Source organism: Myodes glareolus, chromosome 18 (genome assembly GCF_982192425.1).
Source record: "Myodes glareolus chromosome 18, mMyoGla1.1, whole genome shotgun sequence".
In the NCBI taxonomy this organism is placed as follows: domain Eukaryota; kingdom Metazoa; phylum Chordata; class Mammalia; order Rodentia; family Cricetidae; genus Myodes; species Myodes glareolus.
In genome coordinates this window covers 35,526,267-35,552,469 of record NC_142043.1, presented here as the reverse complement: position 1 = coordinate 35,552,469, position 26,203 = coordinate 35,526,267, and the positions used below count along the sequence as shown (strand labels likewise).

Sequence of the window (26,203 nt, the reverse complement as noted above, 5' to 3'; positions counted from 1 at the left end):
AGTACGGCTTATCAGCCCCCCCAACACCTTCTGACCCTCATATACACCTACCCTCAAAGTGAGATCCGTAAGGTACCGTTAAGGATTTACTACCTACCCCACACCAAGCTGTGCCCTCTATCCCCTCCACTGAAAGCTCCTCAGCTGCCACATAGTTTCTGCAATGCTAGGTCCGTGAGCTGTCCCTGAATGAAGGCACTCAGTTTCTAGAGATAAGGTCAATCTGATGGCTCTCCTGACAAAGGCCACATGCTCTGTCCCCCACTGAGTGTCAATTGTTGCTACTCAGAAAGAGGGCTCCTTAGGCAAAAGGCTGGAGAACCTAAACACTTGGGGATTATTGATGACTTTATTTTAAGATTTTTTTCTCCCAGAGCATGCGGCTTACCACAAACAAGACTCCCAATCCTACTATTTGGGAATCTGAAGTTATTTAGATTCAGAGTCTCTTTATCCAGGGAATTATGGAGGGCTTGTGGTCTATACACCAGAGCCTGATACACAACGGAAAGGGGGAGAGAGGGAAGAGAGAGGAAGGGAACAGAATTGAGGGCAGCCAGGAACAGAGGGAGACAGACTCTAGGAAATCCCAGTCTCTCTTGCTGGGCGACTCCCTCGGCAGTGAAGAGCACTTACTGATGAAGGGATGTGCCCAGGACCTCACTGGTACCAGGCGGGAGGATGGAGATTGAGGACAGAAACCCACTATCACTCCACAGAGGCTTCTCGGCAAAGATGGAGGTAAATACCCTTGGTGTCTTGGGCACTATGCGTGAGGCACTATTGAGGCCCGACGGGACGCACAGAGGGGCCTAGTGTGGAATATCAGATGTGTGCCTGAGTCCAAGTAGGAAGCTCTCAATCCTGCTCTGAAAGGAACATCAGGTAACTTGCAGGAGCCTGTTTGAAACTCTTAACTTCAAGGGAGAATAAAATGGAGTTCCAGGGAGTTCTAGGCCTGTTCTCCCTTGGAATACTATAAAGTGATTTTATTTATTTATTTACTTACTTACTTATTTTTACTTCCTTCTTGTTAATTCTGTAAAAAATCAAAGTATGATTTCCATTGCAGTGAAGGGCTCTGTCACTCACCCAATTTGTTTATTCCAACCCTCGGGTCACTAGTTCATAGGATTCCCCTGAGAGTGGAGAGGAGAGGAGGAGAGAGAGAAGAATGAGGTGGAAAAGAAGCCAGTTTGAAAAAGAAAGCAAAGTGCTAACAATGAAGAGAGCACAGGAAGGAACAAGGATCCTCACTTGGCTCACTTTCTCTTCTGCTTATCACTCTGAGAGCTGCATAGGAAATGACTTCCAACACAGGCAGCACTGCAGCTGTGAGCGGGGCTGCTTCAGGAGGACACTAAACCACGACGCCCGCCACGGACTACTCAGCGGCGGGGAGCAACAGTTCAGCCCAGGGACAAACCCGCACAGGGTTAAGAAGAAAACATTATCAGGAGCCCAGACTGCAGAAGAATCACAGGCAGCGTGCTCCAACAAGCCTATATGTCATGGCCTTTTCAAGTGGGAACAGCTGAGGACCACTGAGGCCAGCACCAACCTGTACAACTTTTAAAGCAACTGGGCTGGAAGCTAGAGAGATGGCTCAGCAATGGAGAAGTGAAACGTGAAACAGGCCCCCAACAATGCTGAAGCACGCATGGGCAGCCTGTTTATATTTCCTGGTTTCATGGCCTGAGTTGATGAGGAATGCTGACCAGGTCTCTTCCTCAAAGAACAGGTTCCACCAAGGTACAGAATCAGATCGCTGGATTCAGAGTCCAGAGTGTTAACCATTACACCACAGGAGCAGGTGTGTGCAATTGGAAGACCTGAGTTCAATTCCCAGCACCCACGTGTTGGCGGATGACTATTGGATGCTCTCTTCTGGCCTCTAGAGGCACTGCACATGCATAGCTCATAGACACAAAGTACCCATATGCCTAAAATTTAGAAAAATAATAATAATAAATCTTTCTTTAAAAATGTTAAAATAGCCAGGTTGTGGAAATATCTATAGACCAACTTAGGATTTGAATATAAAGTGGACAGATGAGTTTAAAAAGAGGAATGTCTAGAGGGACTTTGGGAGCTTGGGAAATTGTGAGATCTGAAGGTCTCCTAAGTATGTAGTGAAGGCTGGGTTATCAGTCTTTTATTTCCAAATTGTAACCATCCAATGCTTTTCTTCACCTAGAATCTTCACGAATATCTTGTTTCTAACTACGTCCATTCTTAGGTGCCTATTACTTTTTTCCATACTGTCCACTGAAGCATGAAACAGCACACATTTCTGAGGTCCCTATCTTAGCTCACTGTTCCATTGCTGTGAGGAGACACCATGAATAAGGCAACTTGTAGAAGAAAACATGTGATTGGGGACTGGCTTACAGCTTCAAAGGCTGGGTCCATTCTTATCATGGTGGAGAACACAGTGGCAAACAGGCAGACATGGTGCTGGAGAGTAGCAGGCAGACAGGGTGAGCCAGATTGGGCCTCCTGGCACACCTCCTGAAACAAGGCCACATCCACTCCAATGAGGCCACACCTCCTAATCCTCCCCAAACAGTTCCGCTCAATGGAGATCTCTCATTCAAACCACTACAGTCCCATTTATCTTATCTCTGCTACTCTTCCTATTGCTAACAGCCAAAACCACTGCTAAGCCTAAGACAATGCATATTTGTGTGTAGGTTCATTCCAAAGTAATATAATTTAGCTTTTACATTGAGGTATTTCATGCACTATGAGGTAATTTTTTTGTTGTTGTTTATGGGTGAGATAAAAGGCCAAGAGTACTGTATATGCATATATCCAGCTGCTCCCATACCATTTTTAAGGACGGTCATTTTCTCCACATTGAAATGTCTTTGATACCCTTGCCAAAATTAAATCTACAATAGATATATAGATTTATTTGGGGGCCATTCCATGAACCTATGCATCTGTGTTTCAAAGAGTTTTTCTGTATATTCCTGCCTCAGTTGAAACTCACTTTGGAGTCCCAGTTGATTATAGACTTGCTGTCTTCCTGCCTTGGCCTCCCAGACACTGAAATTATACGTCAATGCCACCATACCTGGCCTTCATGCACTCATTTTGGGACAGCATTACACAGCCTTGGTTATTACAGTTTTGTTGTAGATTTTAAAGATGACACACACATATCTTCTAATTTCTTTTTCAAGACCATTCCTGGTTACTCTGTGTCCTTTGCATTTCCAAATTTGTTTAGGAACAGCTTATCAATTTCTGCCAAAAAAGCCAGCTGGGATTTCTTGCAGAGATTGTGTTAAACTTGTAAGTCAGTCTGGAAGAAAGCCATCTCAACAAGCACATCACACAACTTTATTAATTTCAAGGATCTGTATCTTCTATTGCAGTATACAATCCTTACGTTACTTTTATTAAATTTTTCTAGTATTTCAGTGGTTTTGCATGTATATGTATGTGTGTGTTCAGGTATAGGTGGGTGCATGTGTGTGTCTGTGTGTGTGTGGCTGTGTGAACACACGTGCATGTGGGGGTCAGAGGACAACCTCAAGTGCTTTCCCCAGGAACGCCACCCCTTCCTTGAGAGAAGGTCTCACATCAGGCTAGAGAGCCTGGCCAGTGAGCTAGAGATGCCCCTGTCTCCACCTTGTGCTACCATGCCTGGCATTTTACACGGGTTCTGGGAATTAAACTCAGGTCTGTTTAGGAGACAAGCCCTTTACTGACTGAGTTCATTTTCATTTTCATTTTTGGTGGATTTATAAGTGGAATTCTTTCCTTAACCTCACTGATGGTCTCTTGCTAATCTATAGACATAGAATCCACTGTGCTTTGATGTTCTCTCCTGCAACCATGGCAAAATCTTTACTAGCTCCTATAGTTTCTTTGTGGAGTCTGTAGAGTTTCGATATGAGTAACTGTTACCTGTAAATATTGATTTACTTACTGGGTGCCAAGATGGGAACTTATTCTTTTTCTTGGCTGGCTGTACTGGCTAGACTCTCCAGTTTTTGTTTAGAAACAGTGAGAGCGGACATCCTGTCCTTCCTCTGACATCAGGAAGAATAACACCAGGCTTCACTGGTGACTCTACCTGTGTGCTTTTCACAGGTGCTCTTTCCTGGGTTAAGAATGAGACATTAGTGTCCAGAGAGAACACTCAGCAGTTAAGAGCGCTGGCTACTCTTGTGGAGAACCTGAGTTGGATTCCCAGCACCCAGATTAATTGACTCACAACCACCTATAAATCCAGCTCCAGAGACCCAATGCATCTGACTTAATAAGCATCCACACACATGTGACATATACACACAAAGACATATATACATGATTTAAAATAAAATCATGGGTTTTAAAATAAAATCATGGCTGGGGGAGACGGCTCTGTGATTAGGAATATTTGTTGCTCTTGCAGAGGACCTGGAGTTAGTTTCCAGCAGACACATTGGCAGCTCATAACTATCTGTAACTCCAGCTCCAGAGGTTCCAACCCTCTCCAAACTTCCATGGGGACCAGACATGCACATGATACCTATACATCATACAAGCAAAACAGTCATGTGCATAAAATAAATAGAAGTGTAAAAGAATATTGTTTTGGTTTTTCAAGACAGGGTTAATCTGTGTAGCCCTGGCTGTCCAGAGACTCATTCTGTAAGACCAGGTTAGCCACACAGATCCACCTGCCTCTGTCTGAGATTAAAGACATGCACTGGTGCCACCACCACCCAGCTAGAAAAGAAATTTTTTTTAAGTGATCTTAGATTTCTGTTTTCTTGGAGTTTTTTTTTTACTTTTGTTTTGTTTTTATTTTTGCTCTTGGATTTTGTTGAATGATTATCCCATCTGTTCTGAGGTGACTGTGTGTTTCCCCCTAATATTCTGTTAGTATTGTATATGGTATTTGTTGACTTTTAGATGTTAAACCAATCTTACATTTCTTTGATGTCTCTCATTTGATCAAGCTATATAATTCTTTTTTCCAGTGGTTGTAGTTTGCTATTATAATGCAGAATTATTATATCTTTCTTCATAGCAAATATTGAAATTTACTTTTCTCATAGAGTCCTTGGCTTTGGTGTGAAGATGACATTGGTCTCACAGACTGAACTAGGAAGTAGTCTGTCTTCCTCTTGTACATTTTTGAGAAATTTCTAGAATTGGTATCAAGTATTGTTTTATAATTAATATTTTAAGGATTGCACATGTGCATGCACACATGTATGCACCCCCCCCACACACACACGTGAGTACCTGAGGTCCAGAAGAGAATGCCAGGTCCCCTGAAGCTGGAGTTATAGGTGGGATTCTGGGAACTGAACTTGAATCCTCTGCAAGAACATATTCACTCTTAACCACTGAACCCTCTCCCCAGCTCTCTACACACTTCTAAAATTAGTTTTCTTGACTGCTCATATTGTGCTTGCTTAGAAGCTGTGGCACAGATAACATCTTATCGAGAGTCACTTGGCAGCAATAAGCAAAGCCAGCTTTAATATATTTCTAGCTACAATACTCCGCATCTCACCACAGCTCGGGACTACAACAAAATCTTACTGGTTATTACTAGTTATTTAATACGGCACCCACAAAATGACCATCTTCCCTCTCCACTGGCTCAATAAACACGCTTCCTTGAAGGGCTTGAAAGGGCCTTTAGCCTTGTAACATCAAATTTGATATTTTAGAACGAGTCAATATTCAGAGCTTGGGCTCAGAGAGTAAACTCTCATGCTCTTGTTCACAATTAAAACATGAGGAGCCCTTGAGATGTCTGAGCTGTAGCATAGTCCAAGAAGAAAAGAAGTTCGTCAAAATTCTTTGATACTCTATGACAAAGGCCAGATTCTGCCTGGATCCTACATCCAGGGAGTGCCCAGGTGAGTGAGCCAGTGCCCCTGGGCAGCCAGCACCTCCTCCTGGGCTTTATTAATAGCTCTGAATGGAGGTATAATTAACCACAATAGCCAATTACACTTAACTTGTGGAAGCCAGCACCTGCTGAACAGCATGGGACTGGTAAACACTCCCTTCCTGCCATTCCCTATCGGCCATACCCACTTCCTCTCCTCTAGTTTTTCTCCTGTTTTATTTTCATTCAATTTGGTATCTTATTCCATCTCCTTTGTTGTATTGTTTGTAATCCTAGTGATTGTTTGCGGCTTACAGTGCACAGCTCAGCTGGTCATGATCTAATGTCAGGTGACGTATCCCTTCATCAGTAGCATATGCTAATGAGAAGCTCAAATCTTGTTATGTCTAAACAGGTATTTAGCCTGTGCATGTGTGTGTGCGTGTGTGTGTGTGTGTGTGTGTGTGTGTGTGTGTGTGTGTGTGCATACCACGTGTGTGAAGGCCAGAAGCCAGTGTTGAGTATCTTCTGTCACTTCCCACCTTATTTATTTATTTATTTATTATTTTGCGAAAAGCTCCCTCACTGAAGCTGGAGCTAACTGGGTTCCAAATTGAACACATTTGTTTCCTTCTCTTAACGTGATGGTTCGGGCTCACACTTCAAGAGCTGAGTTGAATAAAGGCGATGAAGCGGGCATGCTTGATTTGTTCTAGACCTTCCGAGAAGGTCCATAGAATTCACCTCTCAGCACGTTGTTGGCTGTTGGTATGCTACAAATGGCCCTTCGTGTGCTCTTGTCATCAAATCATCAGACAGAGTTTCTGGTGTTCCATGCTTCAGTCTTGGTAAGTTGCTGTCTAGGAATCTGCCCATGTCTCTCAGGCTCTCAAACTTGCTGGTGCACAGTTGTTCCTGGCGATGTCAGTGACCTCTTCCCTTGTGAAGTGTGTCAGTTCTCCTTTCTCTCCCGGGCCTTGTCTACTGGTGTCACCTGTTCTGTCCTTGCTGAGCCTCAGTCAGTGTTTGTCTGTCTGGAGCGACAGCTCTGATTTGCCGGTCTTTGGTGGGCTTTATCCTTTTTCCTCCCTCTCTGCTCAGATCTTGATTTCTCTCCTTATCTTTATATGGGACGTGATGGGTTCTCCCATCTCCAGCTCCTGGAGAGGCAGCGGTAGGTAATCTTAGCCCTTCGCACTTTTCCGATGGGGGCACAGCTTGCTTGCTATACACTCTCACTTTGCTATGGCTTCTGCTGGAGGCTTTGAGACGTTGTGTCTCCCTTTTCTTTTGTGTCAGGGAAATATATTAATTTTCTTCTTGATTCTATCCTTGGCCCATTGTTTATTCAAAAATAAACTGTTTACTTCCCGGGTGTCATAGTTTCCTGACTCTGGAAACTCAGGCAACCCAACCCAAAATCAGAAACTTGTTTAAAACACTATGAGGGGCTGGAGAGATGGCTCGGTGATTAAGAGCACTGGCTGCTCTTCTAGAGGACCAGGTTCAATTCCTAGAACCCACAAGGTAGTTAATAGGCATCTGTAACTCCAGTCCCAGGTAATGTAATGCTCTCTACTGGACTCCATGGGCACCATACGTGCATAGGGGAAATAGACACAGTTGCAGGCAAAAACGTCCTTACACACACACGCACACGCGCATACACACACATTTAAAAGCACCTTGAACACGAACCTTGTAGATGACAACTGCGTGTCTCAATGTCAAGAGGTTGGACACACCTGCTAGATGCATGTTGACACATGCAATCATGTGGCTGCTTTCATCACTTCAGCACTGGGTGGCACCCAGAGTCTGCTGTCAGCTTGTGGCTACTATTTCAGGAACAACCCTAGCTCGGACTTCTTGAATATGCTGATGGTGTGTTGTTCAGAAAGAACCAAGAAGACAGCCCATCAAGTGAGCAGGCTGTCCTCACAAGCCACGCCCTCCCTGTGACTTAGAAAGGCCCGCATGTCTCATTTCATAGTCACCAATCTGAGATCAGACGCCAGAGGATCCTGTCTGGCTCTAAACACAGTCATAGTGAGTGATCGGTCTCTGGCTATGGCTCCCTAGTCATACCATGGCTACCAATGCCACCAACAACCTGCCAAGACCAGTCCAACAACTAGGCTACAGCCCAGGTTCACACGACTATGAGCTGTCAGCAGATTCGGTGACTCTCTGATCCACGGCCATGCCACCACCACCACCACAGGAGATGGCAGCTGGGACAGTGGTCCCAGTGTTGTGTGTCTTCTAGTATCACAACTACTTCAGAGGTGCCATCTCCTGGCATACCTAGGACGGAGGCCATGAGAACATTGCCAGCATTGGGTTTGACCAGCTGGGCACTCAGCGCCAGGACAAAATCGTGTGATTCCAATGATCGTACTCTCATCAAATGGGATCTTGACCATGATGCTATGATGTTTGAGGTTGAGGAAATGCTGGTGAACGCAGTCCCTTAATCATCCCAGCATATGCTAAGCTAAGCTACCTCTGGGTCTCACAGCTGGAAGTACCCGCACAGTCTTGGCTATCTGAGGCCCATCAGCTGGCAGAGATGTAACCCCCCTCAAAAAAAAAAAAAAAACCTCAAGTATGTCCCCTTGGAACACAAGTGTCTACCAGGTGGTAGAACAGTTTAGCACCTCCGTCTCTTAGCAATGGCCTGGTAATAGTTGTGCCACCCGAATTGGGGGAGGGAAGGATAGAGACACTCTCTTCGGCCATCAGCAATGATGCTAAGATGGGCTGCACCTGAATTCCATAGTGACAGGCGTCTGCAAAGACTCTGGAGGGGTGTGCTTGAACCCACTCCCCCATGGTAAGCTACGTCTTACTCCCTGCTCTGCAGCTGGGGTTAAAGTAGGGGTGAGAGAAACAGTCAACCACGTGCCCAACACAGTTGCAGCTGCCCGTTCTGCAGGTAGCGGCCTACCTGGTGGTGGACATCACATAGCTTTGCCCACCACTATTTCACTATGGCAGATCTGTACTGGGTTCCAAGCCCAGGGCCTCCATCAATCAGGGAGGCATCTCATGCTGGGCTACTTAGAATTGAAGAAGCAGGGATGAGGGCCAGCTGCCCTGGTTTTCCTTACTATTGCTGTGATAAAACATTGACCAAAGCATTCGGGGGAAGGAAAGCATTTATTTGGCTTGGATTTCTACGTCACAGTCCATTATCAATGGAAGACAGGCCAGGAGCTCAAGGCTGGAACCTGGAGGCAGGAGCTGAAGCAGAGACCACAGAGAAGCACTCTGTGGTACTGGCACATATTCAGCTACCTTTCCGATACAGCCCAGGTTCACCTGCTTAGGGAAAGTATTGCCCAGAATGGACTGGACCCTCCTATACTAATTAACAATTAAGAAAATGCCCCTCACAGACATAACCATAAGCCAATCTGATAGAGACAATTCTTTAATTAAGTTACCTCTCCCGCAGGTGACTCTACATTGTACCAAGTTGACAAAATACTAACCAGCACAGGGGACCATTACCAGATGGTCTCTCTTGGCTGCAACATCATTCTGCCTCTCCCTGTCAATTTTGACTGATTTTTTTTTCTCTCTCACTCTCTCTTTAAAGGTCGCCTTCTCTTGCTTCTTCTCCCGCACAATAATCTTTGACTGAATGCCAAGCATTGTGAATTGGATCTTGGTGAGTGCTAAATAGTTCTGTGCCATGCAAATGTCTCTGAGTCCTGTTGTGAGATGTAGTTCCGTTACCTGGAAACGGTTTTGTTTTCTTTTCGCGGCTCACTTTGATGGCATCTGAGGAGAGCCATGAGGCTCCTCTTTCCCTACCAGTAAAGTTAAGACCTTCCCAAGCAGTTCTAACAAAGTCCTCTGACTCTGTTCCCCAGGCGATGTGAGCTTTATCTGTTTTTCTTCTAATACCTTCCAGCAGCCCACCCCCACCCCCACCCACCCACCTGCCAGACAACTCTCTTCTGTGTGTGAAGAGCTCGGTAGTCAGATGAATTCTTAAGGAGGAGCCTCTGCATGCCACTTTGGGCATGCGCTTCTTCCCATTCTGGCATGCTCTACTGTGAGCTACCTTGTTCCTTCCAGACTCTCAGCTCCGTCTCTGCAAATTTAGCAGGTTTTGACAAGCTCCTCCTGGCTTAATCCTCCATGCCCCGCGGCCTCCTTGCAAGGCAATCAACTGGGAAGAGCTAGGGCCACCTCCCTTCAGCCCTGTGCCTCACAGATACCTTGCTGCTCCGTGTCCACTGTCTTAACATTGTTTTATATATATTTGGAGTGGGGGTTAGTTATTTTTTTTTCTTAAGGAATTTCTATGTCCTGCTCTTGGGATTAAAACAAATCAATTCCCAACGTGGGCTTTGCTGCTTTCTTATCCCAGGCTAATGAGTCATCTCAGCCAGATAGTGCACCCGCACCCTATGGTTACATGGGCAGACTAGTCCGTAACCACTGGGTCCCCCAGGGGAGGTGTGTATGGGGGTGAATCAGTGACAAATATGAGGACGGCCAGCTCCTGAGACCCTTTGTTTAATTCATCTGCACTCTACCCAAAGGACAATCCAAGCCTTCCCCATCCCCCACCCCATCTCCTTCAGCCTTTAGGGCTTGAATTGAGGGAATGGTTGTCACCTTCCCAGAAAGCAGACACAGGGTCTTTGCCTCACTGATCACTGGCTGTGACTAGGAGAGGGGTGGGTAGTCAGACATTCTCCATGGAGATGCTGGGGACAAATTCAGACAAAACCTTAGATGACTACCCAATGGAGGAAAGGGTGTGATCAAATTTCCCCTTCAGAATATAAGAGGAACATCCGGAGTATTTTTTTAAATGGCTGCTCAGAGTTATTTTCTTTGGGGGTTATCAATGTGTTAGGTTGAAATGAAGGGTTTTATAGATCATTATAGAATTTCAGACCCACAGCTCATCCATTTTTTTTAATTGTGTGCATGTGTATGTGCGTGTGCATGTGTGTGTGCGTGTGTGTGTGTGTGTGTGTCCATGGTGCCTCCGTGACAAGAACAATACACAGAGAGACTGTAGCTTTCAGGGACTTTAAAACCTGCTCCTCAGGAGGTTCTCAACTGCAACACTCTCTCTCTCTCAAAAAAAAAAAAAAAAAAATCCAAGTACCATTACATGTGGACCAAATCAGAATGTCTGGCAGGAGGAGGCAGACATCAGTAGTTTCCAAGATGGAAAAACTTTATAACTTTCCAATCCAGGGTTTGTCATGTCCTAGCAACGTCACCTTGGGCGAGTTACCCACGTAACCCAAAGCAGCATTGCAGACCCTCTCAGGGGACTGGGGGGACAGCTGGAGAAGGAGCTTCCAGTGAAGAGCCCAGAGCGGTGCCTGTCAGGTAAGGTTAGCTACTGTTATTACTTCATTCCAGCGGAAACCAGGTCCCCCACTAACTTAAGAACTCACAGAGGACGAATGAATGCACCCATCCCCTTAAATTCGCAGGAATAGTGCAGACCTGCTTGGTGCTGATCATGCATTCTTTACCGTCTGCAAAAATCTCCTGGACGGATGTTTGTTGTGGAATATTAGTTTAAGATGCACTACCTTCGTTTATGCTGTGGAACATGTGTTTCACGGTGCAAAGACGTGTTACATTCTTTCATGTTGTATTTATTTAGCTCTGTGAAGCTGTGTTATGCTAATTGGTCTAATAAAGAGCTGAACGGCCAATAGCAAGGCAGGAGAGAGAAATAGGCTGCCAGACAGAGAGAATAAAGAGGAGAGAGAAGAGGGAGGAGAGAGAAAAGGAGGAGAGGAGGACGCCAGGGGCCAGCCACCCAGCCACACAGCCAGCCACAGAGGAAGAAGGAAAGAAAGGTATACAGAATAGAGAAAGGTAAAAGCCCAGAGGCAAAAGTTAGATGGAATAATTTAAGAAAAACTGGCTAGAGACAAGCCAAGCTAAGACCGGACATTCATAAGTAAAAATAAGTCTCCATGTATTATTTGGGAGCTGGATGACTGGCCCCCAAAGAGAAAAGGAAAAATAAAAACTAAAAAACTACTGATGTTCTAGTCATTTTACAGAACGAAGATTGAAGGGGGATGACTTAGGCTAACCTCACAGAGTTAGTAAATGAGTCTGTATTGCTACAAAACTCCAGTCCTTTATGACAAACAATATTTTGTTTGTAGAAGAAAAAGAAAAAATATTTCCTGTCATCTTCTTACTTCTCACCAGTAAAGATACCCTGAGCTTGTTGCTCTGTAATGGGGAAGAGCTTCTAGAAGCCAAGGCAAACTCTCGTTGTTTCAGACTAGAATAGATACAATTCTAACTGGGACACAGCATCACTGCTAACTTGAGAGGGGGTGACAGTTGGGAAGGAACTCCTCTGCTGGCTGTGTGACCCCTGGCCATTTCCATAACCTTCCTGTGCCTTAGCTTCAACACCACAACAGTGATCCCGTCTAGAGGTTTTCGTTTTGTTTTATTTAGGATGAAATAGACTCAACACACGCTTGGGGCAGCACCTGACACCTAGTGGGTGCTCACTCGAGATGCTTGTTGTCTCTGTGTAGCAGATTCCTCCAGATCGAAAAAAAAAAAAATCCTGTGCCGGGGGAAGATCCTCAAGACTCAGGGAGTTCTAAAAGGGGCCCCCTTAAGACTAGGAAAGTATGTAATTCATAAATCTCAGGAAGGCCCTAAAACTTACCAGATACACAAAGCCTCTCCCTCCCCAAGGTTATGAAAGCACATAAGCAGTAAGACGTGCTGAGGAGAGCCTAGGACCAGCCAAGCGGCCTACAGGAGACTCTTAGGTCTGTAGAGCTGACTGCCAGTTGTGTAGTGAGCTCCTGGTTCCAGCTTTCGTGAGCTGTCAACCATTGTTGGTGTGGTCCTTCAAAAAGCATTGCCTTTGAGTTATCCCTTTTCCTGTAAGCAATTCCAATAAACTCATGGATTCATCAAGTTGGGTCTTGGTGGTATTGTTGTTGTGGTCTGTCACATGCTCCCTATCTTGGGCGAATAGACACTTGCTCACATCCCCAGGAATAGTGTCACGCGACAGTTGTCATGGCTACCTAGAGCACCAATGGTCTCTAAAGACTGAGAAGAACAAGTACATTTTAGTAACTTCTTTTTAATACTGGCACTACGAACCCTCACTGACCCTATCCCTTCCAGACTGTGTCTGCATTCAGCGAGTGAAGTTGCGCTGCTCAAAGCAGGGTCACCTTAAATTAGAATACAGTTTTCTTTGTGGTTGTGTGAGGACAAGTGGATGGTGACCTGCCACAGTCAGTCTAGATGTGATTCGGTCTGCAGACAAGGACAAATCTAGCCGAACCATCACTGAGCCCCCACATACCCTGCCAGGTAAAGTGGCACATGCCTTTAATCCCAGTACTTGGGAGGAAGAAGCAGGTGGATCTCTGGGAGTTTAGGCCAGTCTGGTTTATAGAGTGAGTTCCAGGACAGCTAGGGCAACAGGAAGAGACCCAATCTAGAAAACAAACAAAACCCACATGCCTCTTGGAAGATTATCCCCTGAGTAAGCTTGAGTTGAGCTGCTCTGTATCTGCTTTTCAAATAGTCTCAATCTTTGGACTTCAGTATTCAGCTCTGCATAGCTAACAGAAATCTTAATAAAATGCTACAGCCAGAACACTACCTCCAACTGATAAACAATCAAGTTCAATATTTCAATGGAATTCCTCATGCCCACCATATCTGACCCAGCCTTCAGCAGGAATCCTGTTGTGACAGTCCAGACATAAGCCTCCTTGTTCATCATGTCTCCTCTTAGTAATTTTCCATTTATGGCGCCCCTCTACTCCACACTGTGGATGTCTGTGCTGTGTTCAGAACTGAGCCCAGCTCTACACCAAGCCTTGCTTCCTCCTCTTGCTATAGGCAGTTCCTGCCTTTATGGCATTACCTACTGTCCAGCTGTGGTTCTTCTTTGGGAATGAGCACAAGCATGTGTGTATACATATCTGCACACACACATGCACGCACACACGCACACACATTCCACAGCCCCAGAGACTCTCCCCAGAAACACCTCTGAGCTGAGCTAAGGAATTCTGCTTCAAAGCATGGAACGCCACCCTTCCCACCTGTATCCCCAGCCCCTAATATCTCTGACTACTTTGCACTCCAAACTTCAGTATAAACAGCACCTACTGCAGTCTTCAGGGACCACATCCGACTGAGGAGTCTTGTCCACCAGATTCCGGATCTGAACCAGTGTGTTGCAGGCTTCTTCCATTTCTCTCCAAATCAGAAACACATCCTCTCTGACACCAGCACCTGGAAAGGGAAGTACAACACAAGCAAGCAGCTGAGGCAGGCCCCCCAAACTCTGTGGGGTCCTAGCAGTCACGGCACATCAACTCACTGAGGACATCTCTGAACATCCAGTTACATTTCCCCAACTAGTCTCTTTATGAAAACCAGAACTGGGGTGTTCCCCCCACCACCACCACTGCCAAGGCATGGTAGCACACACCTGTAATCCCAGTGCTCAGGAGGCCAAGGTTCCCAGGAGGACTGCCCCAAGTTCAAAGGCAGCTTAGACTACAGGTCATCAATATTCATACCCAACTGAGAATCCTGAAAGCTGCAATAAAAGCCAGCATGACAAGATATGGCCAAGGGTGCAATAGGAGTAGAAGTGTTATGGGAGTAACTAGTCTCTTTCTATTTGGATGTAGGGTCCACTCTGCAGAAGGAAACACATGCTTGGTATTGTAAAACTGGCCAAGAATTCATAGCTGAGGAGCTCACAGGCTCGGAATGAACCTACCGCTTCGATACTGCTAAATGGACCAACACCAAGCTCCCCCTAAATTCACATCTTTAGACTCATAGATTAGTGCAGCTCTCAAACTGCTTGGCAGTTGACAAGGAAACTCCCAACTGGTCACAGTGCAGAGAGTAAGCGTTTACGGAGTGCTCAGCCACAGACAGAGCATCCGTATTCCATTCCGCCCTCCCAGTCTCAGAGACCACTGAAGATGAAGGAGCGGAAGGCTATTAAGAGCCAGAAGACAAGGAGGACCTGACAAAAACAGTATCTTCTGGACATGTTAGGGCCACTGCGCTCACCAACTCACAGCAGCCATAGCTACTTCCACAAGACTGTACAAGATCAAACCAGTCAACCCTCTAGACTGGAGTGGGGAGGAGGCTTGTGAGTCCCTATGCCTAACTGGGAAGTTCTTTGCATTTGCTGGCTTCTACAGGAGGGAAGAGCAGTTTTCTTTAAGGGTGTGGTCCTTGGTAGGTCAGCCACTCTCCAGTGGATGTCCACATACATATGGGTGTAGGGAGAGCATAAATTAGATATCAGGGGTTATATAAAGAATGAAAAAAAAGACACAAAGGTGGGAGGAGGTGTGAGAGCTGGATGTGGGATTTCCCTCTGTGTGCTATGATTACCATTAATGAATAAAGAAACTGCTTTGGACCTACAGCAGGGCAGAACTTAGCTAGGCAGGGAAAATTAAATGGAATGCTGGGAGAAAGAAGGGCGGAGTCAGAGAGAAACCATGGAGCTGCCACCAGAGACAGATGTGCTGAAATTTTGCTGGTAGGCCACGACTTCATGGTGATGCACAGATTAATGGAGACGGGTTAAATTAATATGTAAGAGTTAGCCAATTAGAAGCTAGAGCTAATGGGCCAAGCAGTGATTTAATTACTACAATTTCTTTGTGGTTATTTTGAGTCTAACCTAGCTGAGCGGCTGGGAACCAACAAGCGAACCCCCTCTGACAAGAGCTGGATGGTAGGATGGATCCAGGAGGAGCTGGGGGAATGAATGAGGTGAAGATCATCACAATACATGGATGCACGCATGAAATCCTCAAAGAATTAATAAAAGTATTCCATATTTTTAAAAACCAAGATCAAGTCAAAGAAAGAAAGAAAGAAAGAAAAGAAGGAAGGAAGGAAGGAAGGAAGGAAGGAAGGGAGGAAGAAAGATGTCCCCCAGAGAAATGCTGCTACCTCCATGAGCCACACGTGCAGTGTTGGGATGCACCCAGTGCCTGTAAATATTGTAGCAGCCAGAACAGCTTAATGTAAAAGATACACGATCCTTCGGTAAGACACGGGAAGAAAGCAGAAGTGTCTCCTGAAAGCCACATGAGTGGAACTGAGTCGTCTATGGCAGCAGCATCCCTGCTCCTCCCTGCTGTAGCGGAGGTGTCCAGCCGCCTTGAGACCACTTGCACCAGTCTTTCCTTTGCTCTAAGGTAGCAACGGTTGCTCGGCCTTCTTTTCTGCACATCTGCTGTCTTAGTGCAGGGTGAGGTTTGGTTGCATGGCATTTCTGAAATGATATGGTTCATACAGACTTTTGTGTCTTCGTGGTCCAGGTCTGGGACGACAAGGTGCTGTCACCAAGATTCAGGCCTTCGAAGGCCTTCCCTAGAGGCCAAAGAAGCCTAGGAGCAGGAGGGAAATGGTCATGGCAGTGAAAACACAGCATCATTTCTTTTATTTTGAGATTTAAAAATAGTATGTGGTTGAGTGTTTTTGCCTGTGTGTTAGTGCATCTCCTGCACACAGTGTCCTTGGAGGCCAGGAAAGGATGCTTGATCCCTTGGAACTGGAGTTACACATGGTTGTTAAACACCGTGTGGGTGCTGGGAATTGAACCCTGGTCTTCTGGGAAGAACAGTCGGTACTCTTAACCACTGAGCCATCTTTCCAGCCCAACATAAGAGACCTTAAGTGTATCAAATTAAAAATCCCAGCTGTGGCAACTCCTGTAACTTTTGCAGGATGAAGCCCTCTAAATGGTACTTCACATGTCTGTATTTCTCCTAACTATGCCAATCTACAATTATTTCAAGAATAATTTAAAAATAAAAGTCAAGGCCCACAGTTTATCTTGTTGCCGTATCACCCAGCATATCCCCATCCTAAAGTCACACTAGATTCAAGGTGGCTTCTAGAATGACAGGCGGCACATCCTGACTACAGTTCAGAGGCAGGACAACTATCCCCTAGAGAGTCACTCACTCTCGGGCACCATTCCCTGAAGTTTCACACAGCAGCCTCACTACATACCTGTGGCCAGAGCCTCATCGCAGGGCACTGTCCGACTCCACTAGAAACCGAGTGCACTGTGGCCCTAAGAAAAGCTCAAGTTCTGTCCTAAGAGGGAGAAGACCTAGGTGGCAACTGGCAGCCTCTGCCATATCTACTGAGACCTGTTCCTATGCCGAGTTTGACGGCTCTACTCCTCCTCACGAGAGGGCAGGGTGGAGTCTTCATACCCCCTTTCAGTCAGAAACCTCAGTCATGTTTCCTTCGAGGACTAATTAGGGGTGCTAAGGAAATGCCTCCGTGCTAAAGAGCTTGCTGTGGGGTTTGACCCCACAGTGCATATAAATTTGGACACCGTCGTGTATGTCTGTAGTCTGGGTGCTGCTAAGGCAAAACGAAGGGCAGAGACAGGAGGGGCCCAGAAGTCAGGAGCCCAGGCGGTCTGGCGTGCAGAGTAGCAACAACAAAGAGACCCTGGCAAAAATAGTTGGGAGGCAAAGAGTAACACGGGTTATTTATTCTCTGACCTGCACATGTGTGCTTGCTTACACAGGTGAACATGTACATACATACAAACACATACACACACCAAAAAAGGGGGGAGGGTTGAACAAAGAATAAAAGGAAGGGCAATTGCTGGAGACCTTACATACCAGGCTGTCTTTTGGGTCACCAAGCAGTTTCCAAACCGTGACAAGGAGACTACTTATTAGTCATAAACACTAGACCTAGCTTAGGCTTGTTTCTGGCTAGCTCCTTTAACTTAAATTAACCTATTTTTTTCTTTATTTATCCTTTGCCTCGGGGCTTTTTACTTTTCTTTCCTTCTGTATATCTTACTTTCATTGCTTCTTGTGTCTGGCTGGCTGGCAACTGCCTGGCTTCTTGCCCTGAGCATGTCCCTCCCTCTCTTTTTTTCCCCTTCTCCTTCTCTCGTTCCTCCTTCAAACCTAGATTTCTCTTCCTATTTATTCTCTCTGCCTGTCAGCCTCACCTATCCCTCTACTGCTTCGTTCTTGGCCATTCAGCTCTTCATTAGACCAATCAGATGCCTTAGGCGGGCAAGGTGAAGCAAATGGAACATACCTTTACCTACAGATCCACGCTGAACCCACAAACCACCTTCTATTCTGACGAAATATACTGTGTTGGCTCAGAGGCCACTGGTGATGCTATCATGAATCAACAGAGGAGTCAAACTGTCAGATAACAAATACCTTTGCAGGACACCTGCCTGGTCTTTTTGATCAGGAACTCTAGCAAAGGGGCTTAGTTAGACATCTGAGAGTTAGAGTTGAGTGAGAGAAAGGCTCCCTAGAAATGCAAGGGGACAGAGGAGAGGAGGCACAGGAAACCTCTGTGAGTTCTGCGAATTGGTAATTCACCAGTCTAAGCCAGAGAAGACAAATCCACACGGTGTCCTGTGTCCTGATCACTGAGGACTAGCCCAGTTGAGGCCAGCCTCACCCAGAAACAGTGTATCCAGCTCATAGAAATATCCCAGAGGGCTCAAAGAGCCTTCTGCCCAAACAGCCCTCATTGCACCGACCTCTGACCTCGGAGTAGCAATCTGGAGCTCATATTAAAACATGAGTATCACCTGGAAGAAATAGCATATGAAGGTGCCCTTTTAGATGACTTTGTGTTTCAGAATTCCTATGTATCTTTACATTTTATCTCACCACAATCCTGAAGGCAAATTCTGTTTACTATTTACATCTGGGTAAATGGAGGCCGAGGGGGGGAGGCTGTCAAGGATCAAACCAGAGTGGCACAGCTAGATGACACAACTTGGCTGGCTTGTTGGATTTCCCTAGAAATGGGCCCTGGAGTCTCCCCATCAAAGTGTACATTGGCCAATCCTGTCTACATCATAGTTGACAGAAATGCAAGATTCTATAACCAGGGATGGAGACTGGCCACCACTCAGTCTCTGGGCACCCTACGTGACTTCTCCACTCAGACCGAAGGCCTGACGTGAAGCCATCAAGACAGATTTGTGAAATGCAGCCAAGAAGGGCAGAACAGATGCAAAGGGACACTAGGGTCCTGGCTTTTTCTTAGGTAACGAGATGGACTAAGATGGCATTAATGGCTCTCATCCCGATGAAATGAGTGGCAAGTCTTGACAGAGGTCAGCACAGCTGCGCAGCGATTTCTAGCTCAAGGAGCGAAGCACAAAGTTTCTAGAAGAATCTCATACGGTTGAAATGCAAACCTGAAGACCACAGGACTTGCTCTTCTAAAGTCTCAAGTGAGATAAGGCTTTCCTCTTGCTAATGTCCCTGGGCAGTATACCCAAAGCCACATCAAAGGAAAAGCCTCTAAGGAGGTAGCTTCCTGTCATCCAGGGCAGGAAATCGTGGGTGGTCACAATTGGGTGATCACTCTCTGGCAGGAACTGCGATTTTCACTACAGTGACTGGAGACCGTACTTGGGACACTACAGACTTCTACACTCACGGTGATTAAACTACAAATTGCTTTATGGGGAAGGAAAAGGAGGCAGAACAAAACCATCTGGTAAAAAATCTAGAGTGTATAAAGGCCTGATTCGGGGTGTATCCATTTAACTCCAGGATACTACACAGGCAAGGAGGAGAGTTAGCATTCTGATCAGAGGCTCTTTCCTTCTACAGGGCTTAGCTAGACATCTGAGAGCTACAGCTAGGAGAGGGAGACACAAAACAGAAGTACAAAAGGACAGAGGATGAAGCATGGGCCACCTCAGTGGGTTCTGTAAATTGGAAATTCTTCAGGCTGAGCCAGAGGAGATGAATCTGCATGAAGTCTTATGTGTCCTGACCTCTGAGGACTAAGCCAGTCAAGGCAGGTCTCAGATAGAAGCAAGATGAACACTCTCATAGAGATAGCCAAGAAGCCTCTAACCAGAGAGCCCCATGCTTGTCCCGACCTCTGACCTCTGGGTGGCAATCTGGAGGGCCGTGTTGAAACACTAGCCTCACCTAGGAGCAGTTTCACACATGAGACCACTGTGGTCAGTGAGAACCCAGCACTGACTTCTCCAACTGGCCGGTTTGACAAGTGAAACAAGACCCAGAACAGCTGCACTCTGGTGTGACCGTGCATGCTCCTGCCCAGCATCACCTCTCTCTCAAATCTTCTCCATCCCACTTGCAGGGTGAGTCCAGTTGTCATAGCCAAGTTGAGGTCTGCCTTCAGCAAAGATGTGACAACCTGCGCTGTGGGGATTGTGCTACGTGGGTGCTAAGAATATAGTGATGAATAGGGGAGTACCCCAAGTCCAGAACTCAGGGGTGTCCATTATTGTCTCTCCATTATTCTACCTTTAGGACTCTGCTCACGGCACTGTCCTGCCAGCGAGGACCCCCGTGCTCCCCATCACAGTGCTCAGTCCTCCCTCGCCCACACTTGGTCAGCCCACTCTTCTTCCAAGGCTCACTCCTCACCCCGCCATCATCAATCATTGACCAGCTACCCAGACAACAGAGCTTCCTGCGGCATCCTGACCTTTGTGCCCATGAGATACCCTACTCACAACCACGACGATGGTTACCACTGACGGTCAACTCCACAGGATCTAGAATCATCGAGGACACGAACCTCTGAGCGTGTATGCAAGGGGGTTCTTGGGTAGACGGAAAGACACATGCTAAATGTGGGCAGCACCATTCCATGGGTTAGGGTCCCAGCTGACAGAGATCGAGAGGAGAGATCGAGCTGCACACCAGATTCCACCCCTCTCTGCTTCCTGACTGGGGCTGCAATGTGACCCTCTGCCTTGCACTCAGGTCATCAAGCCTTACCCCTCACCGTGGCGATGAACGACGCCCTAAAACTATGAGCCAAAATAAGCCGTTCCTCCTTGAAGTTGTATTTGTCATCTAGTTGGTCACAGCAGCAAGGAACTGTAACGAATACTTCTCCGCCCATTTGCTTCCAGGACAAACTCACTGCTCTGCTGACACAGGAGGGAAAAAAATGGAGAAAGAAATCCCAGGAATAACAAGATGAAAGGTGGCAGCAATGGAAAGCCGGGCTGACTTTATTAGTCTATCTAAGCTTTGTTCAGGCAGGAGGCATGCTTGGAAAAGCCCAGGCTCTGCCAACTTTGGAGAAACAGGACTATGTTAATGACCATGAGAGATCACTGCAGACTGTACCCCATCCCTCCTCCTCTCCCTTCTTGACATCTTGGAGCCAGGCCACGGGAAAGGCATGGCATACCTCCAGGTTCCTTTGTATCTCCCCTTTAATAGGCTCTCTCCTTCCCCGTGCATCTTTGTGCAGTGTATGGTAAAGAGGTACGGGACCCTGGAAACTTGAGTTTCTGTTCTCGAGCCTCAGATCTGCACCTGTTACACCGCCATCGGCTGTTGGAGCATATTCCTGGCTGTCACTCCAGCCTCAGTTCCAAGAAACACACAGAAGCATGAGCCAGTGCTGGTGCTGTTAGTGTACACATCCTCTCAAGTCCAGTCTAATTTAAGGCAATCCCTCACAAACAAGGAGCTTATATTTAGGAGACAGCTGCTCCTAACACAACTCATCTCTGCAGCCTGGCCTCCAGCCCTGCTCCTGTGTTCACTGCGCAGGCGTAGCTGCTGCTCTGGCTGCAAAGGCTGCCCCAGGCAGAGGGCTTGTGAATGTCTAGAGTATAGACACAATGTATCTGCTTGCTGTGTTCCCTCCATTTCATTCAGCACAGGACCAAGAATTGTTATTAAATCTAATCCTTCCTTGCTTCTATTTGGCGGGTTATAACGAACATCTATTTACCACCTGCTACTTTCTCTCTCCTGGACTTGCCCACATCTGAATGTACGGCTACCATTACGGCAAGAAACTCTCCTGAGTGGTATGTAACCCAGGGGTCATTCAAGAAAATGCCTATGCTCTCGGGAATCCAGACATCAACTGTGGCAGACCCTAAACAAGTCACTCTGTGTCTTATTCTAGGTCTTACACTATGGTGAGGCAGGATTGTCTCGAGGACCTGAAATGCTATGAGTCAAAGGTCAGGAAGGGGAAAACAACCAGAAAGAAAGTGGGTGTGGCCCAGTCTGAGGAACACAATGCAGCCCTGGAAGACGGTGATAGACAGAAGCACTCATGGTGACTCTCAAACTCCAGCCCAGTTCTTAGGTGACCTTTCTTCATCTAAGTGAAGGACTGATCCAGTTGAACAGCAGGTTGGCTGACGCCTATTACTCCTATTTGGTCATGAAGATCTAAAAAAGCCTTACTATGACCATGCAAAGACTGCAGGCATCAGGGAAAAAAGAGCAAAGAGTTTTATTTTAAGAAAGCAATACACTTTTAAAATTATAAACTGTGTTCAAACTTCCAAGAGACCAAAGGGAAATAATGAGAAGGGGGATTCAAATGGAGAGAGCAATGGGGGGGGTCAGAGGAATAGGAGGGGGAGAAGGATTATTAACAATGAGGATGTTAGGAAAAACCATGTTGGAAACTTACTATGTTATAAGCCTCGTACATACATATTTTATATATTATAAGCTTCGTGTGTGTGTGTGTGTGTGTGTGTGTGTATGTGTGTGTGTGTGTACATTCCATATAGAAGAACTTAATTATAATTACCCTATGAAGGAGATTTTGCTCCTACCCAAAGCCATAGGCTGTCAAATGAAAAGGCCAACGGCAGGTGGGGAACACCTCCCCTCTAGTTGTTGGTCAGAGACTCCCAAAATAATACAGGACCTTGCCATTGTTCTTGGTTGCCCATCAGACCTTGATGGTGAGGCCCTACTGCTGAAGACAGCACACACAGGTCACAGGACATGGAGAGATCAAGTTGGTACTGACCAGGAAGCTTCCTCCCCACTGACTAGCTCTCACGGGCTTATGGAAGAAAAACAGTCATCAACAACTTCTACCCCACTGTGAACCCTATGAACTGCAACAACCCATGTGGCCTGGAAGGACAATATTGTGAATGTTACGGATGCAACCAATCGATTTCTAATTGGACTGACGCCTACTCCATAGGATGGAACAAGGGCCTCGAACTGTAACTCTGATCAAGAACCTGTGATCCAAGACCTCGCGGGCTCTACTATTATTCTACCAAATGGCCACAACAGCAAATCCTTCTCAGTTCATTTCTCTCGCAGGTAGACGAGTGCAGCCCTCAGACCCAATCAGAGACGTTTCTAGGTGCCACAGATGATGGTTCATACAGAGATTCACAACTGGTTGAAGAGGAGACGCTAAGTGTCACTAGAGCATTCAGCTAGAATGGGACACCTATTGTAGTTGCCTACAAAAGACATGTTCAGGTTCAAGTCAGCCAACATTGTAGCATGAAGGGGGAGGGGCTCATAAGCCCTTATGCCTTACTGAAGAGCTATGGACAGGTAACGGCCTCCAGGAGGGGAGGATTCAGTTTCCAGGCTACTGGTAGGTTGACCACACTCCTGTGACCGGCTCCACACACAAGTATACAGGCAGTACAAATTGGACTTAGTGATTTTTTTTTTTAAAGAGTATACGAAGTTAGGTGTTGGTAAGGTGGAGGTGGATCTGGGAGGCGCTGGAGTGAACATGATCAAAATGCACTGGGTAAAATTCTCAAAGAATCAATAAATATTTTACAAGAAAGAAAGTTTCTCAGAGACCTAAGACTACTGTGTGGATATGAGAAAAGGGGCCACATTACATCCATGTAAGAAGTGGTGAAATCGGCAGTTTTATGGTAATGAAAACATTCTTAGTGGTGTGACACATGTTAAAATCTGCTGACAGGATCTGGGCTCACAATCCTAATGCCTGAGGCACTGTGTGGAGCGTCACTCGGTTCCACTCTACGGAAATTGCTAGTTAATTTAAAATAAATATAGAGCCATTCCACCATTTAGGAGCAAAAATAAATTCTCTTGAGCCAGGGAATATGTTTGTTTCATAATGGGCCATTCTGTTGTCTCAACAGCAATCCCAAATACAAAGGATGGGCAACTTGAGTTCTAAGCAAAGGTACAATGTGGGACTGTCTGCTGTCCCCCCTCCCCATTCCTCACCCAAACAGAACACTGTAAAGTGCAGCCAGCCAATTGTCCATTCCTGTCCTCTTGAGGCACACACCTGCCCAGGCTCCTGGATGGTACTGGTGAACAGAGGTGGGGACCCGGGCAAAGAGAGAACAGAGACACAAAGAACAAATGGATTCCTGCCTAGATGCCATGATGAAATGCAGGCGAAGGTCCTCATGAGTCAGGGCCAACCTGTTTGGACTTCCAACCTCTCAAGGCGTGAGCTCAGTACCCTGTACCCTGGTTTTGTTGCTGCTGTTATTGCTGTCTTTTGTTAGTTTTGCAAGTGCCCAGCCTTGGGTATTTCACTACAGCAATAGAAAACTGGCCAAGATATCTGACTATGATATCCTTAAGGACGAAACTAATTTTATCTTGTTTTTTAAATAACTAATAATCCCGTGACTCTTGGTTAATACCTCCAAATAGACTGTTCTAAAATCGACTTTTTTAGTCCTTCCCCCCTTTTTACCACTGCACATCCCAGAGCCCAGCACGGCTCTTGACTTTTAAATAACACATCTGGAGGGCTCTCTTAGTCTGAAATCAAAGCAAGGTTATTCAAATGTAATCAGTATTCATACAAGCTCTCTTTTTTCCTAGCAACTCAGTTTAAATTTGAAAAGACCTTTGATGAATTTCTCTACACCTCATGCATGGCGAGGTGAAGCCTGCTGGATTCTTGCATCCTCTCAGTTAGTTCTGGGCTTGACTGCCATGTCTCAGCTAAGACTAAAACTGATCTCACCATTGTCAGTATCAAGTGAACAGGCCACATGGATGCTGGAAGCCCTAACTGGACAAGGATTCCAAGGTGGAGGCAGGAATGCATGGGTCCCTAGCTATGGGAGCTCACTCTGAGTGAGGAAGCAAAACGTACAGAGCCATTGAATCTTCAGATGTGTGAACTAAGTGTTGGAAGGAGGTCGCTTGTTGGTTCCTGGCTGCCCAGCCCTGAAATAATCACACAGAAACTGTATTAATTAAATCACTGCTTGGCCCATTAGATCTAGCTTCTTATTGGCTAACTCTTACATATTAATTTAACCCATTTCTATTAATCTGTGTATTGCTACGTGGCACTGGCTTACTGGCAAAGTTTCAGTACATCTGACACAGGCGGTGGCTTCATGGCTTCTCTCTAACTCCGCCCTTCTTTTTTCCAGCATACAGCCTAGCTTTCCCCGCCTAGTTTTGTTCTTCCCTGCCATAGGCTCAAATCAGTTCTTTATTCATTAACCAATAAAAGCAACACACAGACAGAAGGACCTCCCACACCAACTAAGGGCAGAGGAAGGAGAGTTATAGGTGGGTTGTTCCTACATCAGCTGGGCTCTTGGAGCAATGAGGGAAGGAGCAACTTGAGCCACAGAGCAGAAATGAAAATGGATGCTCCAAGAGTCTGGGGTCCATTGGCTCAGAGCCATGTCACCTATTTCTTTGAGTTTCTTCATCTTTACCCTAGTGAGACTTTAAGTCCCATAAAAGATACTCAATAAACCCTCATTGTAAGAGGCCAGTCTTCAGCAACGATAAGAAATTCAAGGCACCGAACATGCAGGGGGAGTTTGGGGGTCACCACATCTTTCCAGCAGATCAACCATAACGTGACAGTGGCTTTGGGAGGGCAGCTGCTCTGGCCTTGCCCACTGACTTAAGCTCAATTCTAGGGAAAAGAAAGGCGAATTCTGAGAGAGCCTCCTGCTGCCAATGGAAACAGCTACAAACAGGCACCAACCAGGGCTTCAAAATTAAATTGGAGACTGGAAACTAGGCGGCATGGTGCCAGACCTGACTGATGGGCCACTAGACTCAGCGTCTAATTAAGGATCACATGTGTCTGCCAAGATGAGGACGGCTCCTTTTTCCTCTTTGAACATAGCAACCTGATGTATGCTCAAGTAAATAAAATGTAACTTTAAAATGTATACCCTTAGCTCATGCTTTTCCCTCGCCATCAACACACAAAAAAAGAAAATTTTTAAAAATAGCCAACCATTTTTTTACAGACTTTATTCTTTAAAAACAGAAGTTTGCTGCAGTTTCTTTTATTTATTATATGTGCATGTGAGCATACCCATTGCATGAAGGTCTGAGGACAACTCTCAATAACTGGCTTTCCCCTTCCACCATATGGGTCCTAGGGGTTAAACTCAGCCCTCATAATTGGCAGCAAGTGCCTTTATCTGCTGATCCATCTTGCTGGTCCCAGAATAGCTTTTCTATTCTGTACGGTTCTGTCCAAAGAACCAGTGACAAACGAAACAGACCCAGCAAAGTATCGCTG

General features: G+C 46.1%; 1 protein-coding gene across 8 annotated transcripts in view; it reads right to left on the bottom strand.

The window, feature by feature from the left end:
- Nucleotides 1–26,203, bottom strand: part of Vwa3b (von Willebrand factor A domain containing 3B) — a 189,668-nt gene that overhangs the window by 98,167 nt on the left and 65,298 nt on the right. For all 8 annotated transcript variants that reach the window (XR_015735457.1, XM_087898072.1, XM_087898074.1 and 5 more), the window contains one exon: nt 14,012–14,137. Coding sequence is in view for 7 of the 8 variants with exons in the window: in XM_087898072.1 (XP_087754198.1) it covers nt 14,012–14,137 (126 nt within the window). In the remaining variant the exon portion in view is untranslated. The remainder of the gene's footprint in view (nt 1–14,011; nt 14,138–26,203) is intronic.